The 7,269-nt window shown below is 39.1% G+C and overlaps 1 protein-coding gene across 1 annotated transcript; it reads right to left on the bottom strand.

Annotated features, from left to right (window-relative positions):
- Positions 1-1,157: 1,157 nt before the first annotated feature.
- On the bottom strand, positions 1,158-2,261 carry LOC146482656 (uncharacterized). The gene has a single exon (XM_085106941.1). The coding sequence runs from the start codon at positions 2,259-2,261 to the stop codon at positions 1,158-1,160; it is 1,104 nt and encodes a 367-aa protein (XP_084963067.1).
- Positions 2,262-7,269: the final 5,008 nt, after the last annotated feature.

The following is a 7,269-nucleotide window of genomic DNA, read 5'->3' as shown; positions in this document are numbered from 1 at the left end:
ATAAAATATAAAGTTAATTAAAATGTACATGCACATGCACAATATAAAATTGCAACATATTATTATAAAAATTTCTTAGAGCGTGGGTTTGAGATGAGATGTTAGATAGTTTTTGAGGTGCACAATCATCTCATTATATCTAACATCCGCACAAGTGCTCTATAGTAATAGTTTTATTAAAAGCAAACACGAAATGTTGCTTAATCTGGCTCGCACTTTTTTTCTTGCTGGGGCATACGTTGGCCATTTTTGCGGAGCATGTACAATAGTTCATAGACCATGGCAGCTAAGGCAATCGGTACTCTGGAATTGCTTTATACAATTATATATGATACAACGAAAAAGAATGGCAAAAGTATGTTCTAATAAAATTCAGTCCTTCAAAGTTAATTTAGGGAACATAGTTGGGCGACTATAACTGAAACGTATAAGAAGAAACAGAGATCTGGATAACCTGGAATAGCCTTTTCACGGTTATTTGTATTTTCACGGCTCATTTGTATTACAATGAAATCTAACATATACGTGAGGCAATTTCGGGCTATTTTGTAGTTTTAGCCCAAAATTGCCTCGCATCCACGTTGGATAATTAACATTGTAATGCAAATGAAAAACTCAACCGTGAAAAGGGCTATTGAAATAGATTATTGACATTTTATTTTTATAATGGTGGGGCGTTACATGATGGCACTGTTATTCAGTTTATAGAAATGGCTAACACATACACATACGTATTAAGAAAATGACTTATGTATAATTAAGAGTACACTTATTTGTCCATGTCACTTATGGGTTAAAGGTAATCATTCCAAGCCCACAAAGTACAACTTTTTTAAAAAATCCTTTAGTTAAAGTTTTTCTTTTCTGGAAAACAACAAAAAAAAAAAAAAAATTCGTGCAGAGGGTATCAACCGAAAAAAAAATTCCTGCACAAGCACTGAGCGAAAAAAAAAATTCCTGCAAACTGAAAATCCCCCACCCCCCCCCCCCCCCATCACTTTTCTAATGGTCCGTCCCTTAGCTATGGGGCTCCGCACGCACGCCTCCGGCGTGCGGAGCTCCCTCTGGGTGGCTAAAAAGATTGTTAAGCGCTTTTTCGGTCGCTTGGAAGGTTTTCGCGTTGTCTGATACGATCAATGTCGGCGTGCCTCGTCTCGCTAAAAATCTTCTCGTCTGAAGGCCTCGGAAGATAGGTCTTCAACTAATTCTAAATGTATCGCTCTAGTTACGCAGCAGGAAAACAATGCAATGTACGCCTTTCTCATTCCCCCAGCTTGTGCCTTAACATAGAGCGGACCCGCAAAATCTACGCCTACTTTCGAAAACGCTGGCGCTTCTCTTACTCTAAAATCTGGCAATGCGGCGGTCTGCGGCGCGCTGTAAGCCTTCCCTTCTTGTTTCTTGCAGATTACGCATTTGCTCAAAACCTTTTTCACGCACTGTCTGCCCTTCGGGATCCAATACCTCGACCTCAACTCCGCAAGCGTTGCTCTCACACCACTGTGCAACACCTTCTTGTGACACTCTTCTATGAGCATAATGCTTAACGCGTGATCCCTTGGGAGAATGACTGGTCTTCGCGCATCAAACTCCAAATCTGAATTGACGAGTCTTCCGGTACATCTCAGAATTCCTGCACTCTCTTCTAGGCCGAGCTCGGTCTTTAGCTGTTGGAAGTTACCCTTACTTCTCAGGTCAGCTTGCGCCGCTTTGACCCATTCACTTTCGGCCCCGACTAATTCTTCTCGTGTCAGTCTTCCCTTCCGTCTAGCTGTCTCGGTTCGGTTCGGTCTCGAATTTCGGATAAAACGGAACACCCATGCTGTCACTCTGAGTAGCTTCTCTAGCCTTCCATGGCGATTGATGTCAACAAGATTTGCAACACTGGGTTGGTTCTGAACGTCTACTACCATCACGTTGGCAGTCTTCTTAGCTTCTTCTTCACTTTCTGGTGTGCTGACGACACTCTCTACGCGTGGCCACCTGTCTTCTCCTTCTGACAACCATTGCGGTCCGTTCCACCACAGCTCGTCATCTCTTAGTTTCGATCCAAGCGCTCCTCTGGAACCAACATCTGCCGGGTTCTGCTCACCAGGGCAATATCTCCAGTCTTCTTTCTTTGTGAGCTTCAGAATTTCGTTTACCCTGTGACGGACAAATTGTTTCCACTCCCCCCCGTTTCGAATCCAGCAGAGAGCAGTTTTGCTATCCAACCAGTATCTGGTTCCGCTGAGCTTCACTTCCGTTTCTAATGCTTTCATCACGGTGTTCATTAATTGCGCCAAAATTCTAGCGGACATGAGTTCTAGACGGGGAATAGTTAAGAGTAAATGTCCCTAAGCATCAAATATAATCGTCAAATCGCGGACACAGCTCAAAATTTGATTTCGCTCATACTTTTTCTATAGAGAGGCCTTTGACCCAAACTAAACAAAACAGGGTTAGTTCGTTTTAAAATTCGTTTCCTTAAGAGTAATTTAATAAAAACGTTTGCGTTGGTTTTGAGGCTAATTTGGATCGAAATTTCACAATATTCATAGCATTCTAGTGTTCGTTAAAAATACACTGTAAATCTTCCTTTGCTGGAACTTTATAGTCTGGTCTCTAGAAAATTCAGCAGTGATAAGAAAAGCGGTTATTTTCTTCCTTAACAACGGTCATGGGTTTTTTCTTGAAGCCACCTTCGATAGTCTTTTCAAATAGTTTTGAGGTACCTTAATATAACTCCCTAAAAATCATGTCGGTACTCCAAACTAGGACCTCAAACTATACTGCAGATACAAATAAAGGATAGATGTCAAAAGTTATGCTGGCATTTTTTTGGGATGTCGGTTAGTTGTGTGATACGACTTCATTGAAGTTTGCTAATTTGACAAATTTGCCGACGGACGCCATTTTGAAAACTAAGGGGCAACACTAAAATCAGGAATCCGGAATCCGGAATACGGAACAGAAAACTGCACTCCGGATCCAGAGGAATCCTCAAGATTGATCAATTAGATTGTACAAAAATTGTCTGAAAATATTGTGAACGCAAATGTTATATTTTTCGATTCGTGGCACCAGAGAAAAAATCTAATTAAGTCATTATTTCCCGCAAATGAAAAATGATTGGTCTCTTGGTTTGAACATTTAAAAATGATCGAGCGTACAGTAAAGAAAAGAAATTTGATAGTCTATATCTTCATTTTGAAACCATGTTAAGGTTTTCTGGAGACAATCTTTGTACAACCTAATTGTTGAATCTTGAGGCTTCCGCTGGAACCGGATTCTGGATTCTGGATTTCGGATTTCAGATTCCGGATTCCTGCTTTTCGTGCTGGAATGGGTCTCCTGGAGAACCAGACACTGACTGAGCATGTATTTGAGTTTGTTTGTTTGTTTTTTTTTTTTTTTTCGAAAGCGTCAGTCCAAAATTTGCCTTTTTTGGTGGTTCAAATATCCAAGAATAAAATGTTTCGGGACTACTACAGATTTTCACATATCCGACAAAGAAATGGATTGAAATAAGCTTACCTGTTTGTATCAAATTACCCCTGTCGAAGGGCCGTTTCTCGCAGTACACGTCACATGGCCTTCCGTCATTACTTTACCCCTTCAATTTACCTCAAGACGGCAGTATAAGTTTAAAGTGTATTGAACTGCATAATGTCTATGATTATGTACCTGTTCTGTCCAAAACGGTGTGCTGTGGCCCACGGCACTCGTGAAACCGTAGCAATGACAAGTATTGTTTGAATACGTGCCTCGGTTAAAGAGTCTCTTGCAAAGTGAAGAAAGCAAATCAGTCGAAACGAAACTCGAAATGGAATAAAAACAAATATCATGAAAGGATAAATGCCGTCATTACATCAAATTCGAAGCAAAGACAGTTATCTCGCAAACCCGGTTCTCAGTTTAATAAAACTTATTAGAATATTTACTGAAATGAACAACCTTTCGGAGCCGACTCTTTCCTTTCATGTTTCCGAAATGCGGCTGTTAACCGAAAGCTGATACGTCTGGTCAGAAGAAGGAAAATGTCTTTCTCTCTTTTGGTCGGTGGCGAATGTGGATGTGATTCAAGAAGTAGGATTCTGTCGTGTGGGATCCTACCTCTTGTGTCGTGCAAGGTCACAAAAAACTGTTGAAATTTAGTGGCTGTGAAACGGAAGTCGAGCACATACTAGCAAGAAGTGCCAGCCTGTTTTCAAACACCGCCGAACATCCAGGAAATGACCATATGTCCCTTGCACCGTGAACGTTTGGGTATTGGTTGGCGGTAATCTCGTACCCTGATCTCAGTCGGTTCGGGAATGTCAAGATTAGGTTGGCGATCGATAAAGTCATGCAGCTTGGCGAGCGAGAAGAAGTTGCCAAATTTTCCAGTTAAAATGTTGAGGGAGCTTTGTGAGAATCTGGGATTAAATGTGGATGGAACTTACCGTTCATTGATCTGCTTACCCAGCTTGTTGGGGAAAGGTCATGTGCACGTAAATGACACCTGCCAAAATTATAATAATAATAATTATTATTATTATTATTATTATTATTATTATTATTATTATTATTATTATTATTATTATTATTACAGTCAACTCTCTTGTAAGCGACCACCCTTGGTGCACGACAAAGTGTTCGCTTACGGGAGGTGGTCGCTTACGGGAAAGATCAACAAACTAAGCCTAATACTGGATTGATTAATTAACTACAAAAAAATGTTACCTTAGCAGCTAAAATCAGGCAAATAGAAACTTATTTATTTGATTTTTTCACATTTATTCATTCTTCTTATGAAACTTTGTATAACATGGTTCATGGTTCATTTTGGAACAGATCACTGCAACAATTCCCGTTTACCTAAAGATCTAATTGTAGCCATCTTCTCTGTCTGTAAACTGTCATTATCTGTCAGCAGTACGGGGAAGCGTCATCAAAATTGAACTTTTGTCACTTCTGAGTAATGATTTACATGCGATCATACGTGATTATGTTGTGTGGTCGCTTACCGGAAACAGAAAACAAAAGAATGTGTAATTTCTGGCCTAAAAAGTGGTCGCGGTCCCTTAAGAAATTTGAGTGGTGGTCGCTTACGAGACAGCTCTTGAAACAGTATTTAACTGAGAAACAAAACCGTTGATTACAAGGTGGTCGCTTACGGAGGGTGGTCGCTTATGAGAAGTGGTCGCTATGAGAGAGTTGACTGTATTATTATTATTATTATTATTATTATTATTATTATTATTATTTATTATTATTATTATTATTATTATTATTATTATTATTATTATTATTATTATAACCTTCCCAAATCTCACATTGTAAGCTGCAATTGGACAGTGCAACATAAGCTAAAGTTGCCAAAAATTTGGCATTAATAAAGGAGTGTTAGGGAAGACAAGAGTCTGCCAGAATACGTTTTCATATAGAATTGTTTATTTTGACGAACCCCTAAGGTGTTTAGTTTTTGTGTGGTTGGTGCACTTCATGCAGTCCTCGTTTGATCAGAATTGGATATAATGAAAGTGTTTGCAATAGGTTAAGGACGAAGATCGAAGGGCCAGACTCTCTACCTCCGCTAGAATCTGGGCTAAAATAAATTCTTTTTCTTTTTCAGTCACAATTTTTGAGCGACAAATAGAAGACGCTGTGCGGGAGTTTGCCCCGCGCGCGAAAGTCCTGCGAAACGGTAACTGTCTTGTCGCGCGCGACCGTGAGTTTCATTTTAAAGAAAATGGGTGGGTGGGGGCAGAGACCCTATGCAAAAATGACTGACATTTTAATATCCTTTTGTTTGCATTCAAATTAGCCTCACTAGCTTCGTTATTGAGTTTAAAAATCAAAAGAGTATTTTACCTTGAACGAGGCTAGTGAATGCAACAAACGGGAATGTTAAAATGTCAGTCATTTTTGCATAAGGTATATGAAAGCCCAGTTATATGGTACAAGCTGATCACAGTCAACTTAAAAACATTTATTCATTTTCTATTTTTAGTCAACCTTAGCCTGAAAGTGCTTTGAAAAGCCTTGACTTTTATTCAATCTTTTTTAAGTTCGTAAAACAAATGTGTACTGCAGTAAGCCACCCATTTGCCGGTTTATTGGTTGGAGTTCCCGTTGAGTTAATTCACGTCTTCCTAGACAAATAGCGACAAGAAGTTTATTGTCTTTTTTCGCTTAGCTTAAGTTATAAAATATGTTTGCCAGTTTTGACCTTTTCCAGTCTCAAGGTTCGCGTAAGCGAGTTTTGCCAAAGAAGGGGTATTGGAAGTTGCGTGAGCGTGACGCAAAGTAACACAAAGTGACGTTCCGTGTTGATCACGTGAATTTCTGTAAAACTGTATTCGAAATAGACGAAAATACTGCACAAATTTCTGGTTGGAACGGCTGAGCTCGCGGTGAAAGATTCACAATGGTTTGTAGCTTGGCTTGTATAGTAGGGAACGTAAGATTAAACCGAGAACTAAGAAAATAACGGCAAAGAAATCAAGTTTGTTGAAGGTCAGTGACAGGAATGAGGTGAGTCACGTCGGCAAAAATGTAGAAATTATGCAAACCCATTGCCAGACGCGATTTTGTTATGTTAACTTGCTACACTTTAGGTTATGATTTCAATTCACAAAAAAGAACATAAAAGGGATTTACCGCAGTTGATACTTCGTACAAATAGATGTTTCAAGCGGCTTATTTGAATAAAACAATGTAAGTTTTATAAACAATTCAAGTGTGTTTGTTGTTCATTTCAAAATGGCGGATAGTGAAAATATGCTCAGTTTAGAAATGTTTTTTTTCTTAACGTACGAAAGATCCCAAGAAATTGAAGCGATAGAAACTGAAAACTATCATAAATTGTACCCCCGGAAGGTTTTTCGGTGAGATTTTTTGAGTACCACAGGTAGTTATGGCTAGTTTGTTGGAGGTCCTAACAAAGCCTTTAAGAGAAGCCGTTGGCATTCCTTAAAAAAAAATCGTTAAATATTTATAAGAAGAGTTGCCTGGCTATGTTACAAGTCAGAGAACTAAAAAAGCATTTAATGAATAGGATTTGCGTGTAAGAGATTCAAAAGTTACGATTGCTTGATTCGGTAGCTTAATGAATGTTGACATTATTTGAGGCTTTGTTGACCAAAAATGCCGTTGATAATTTAAAATTCGTTTCTCGTAAACGAGTGGTTATTTGGTTAAATGGATGTCCTTTTCATAAGTGTGGTACTAGGGCCTATCAATCTACAAAGTATGAGCGAATTCGAATTTTGAGCTGTGTCCGGGATTTCTTTGGTTTTTACAGAC

This window comes from Pavona decussata, unplaced genomic scaffold, assembly GCF_977016875.1.
Source record: "Pavona decussata unplaced genomic scaffold, jaPavDecu1.1 SCAFFOLD_45, whole genome shotgun sequence".
Lineage (NCBI taxonomy): Eukaryota > Metazoa > Cnidaria > Anthozoa > Scleractinia > Agariciidae > Pavona > Pavona decussata.
The sequence above is the reverse complement of the archived record's forward strand: the minus strand, read 5'-3'. Positions and strand labels throughout refer to the sequence as shown.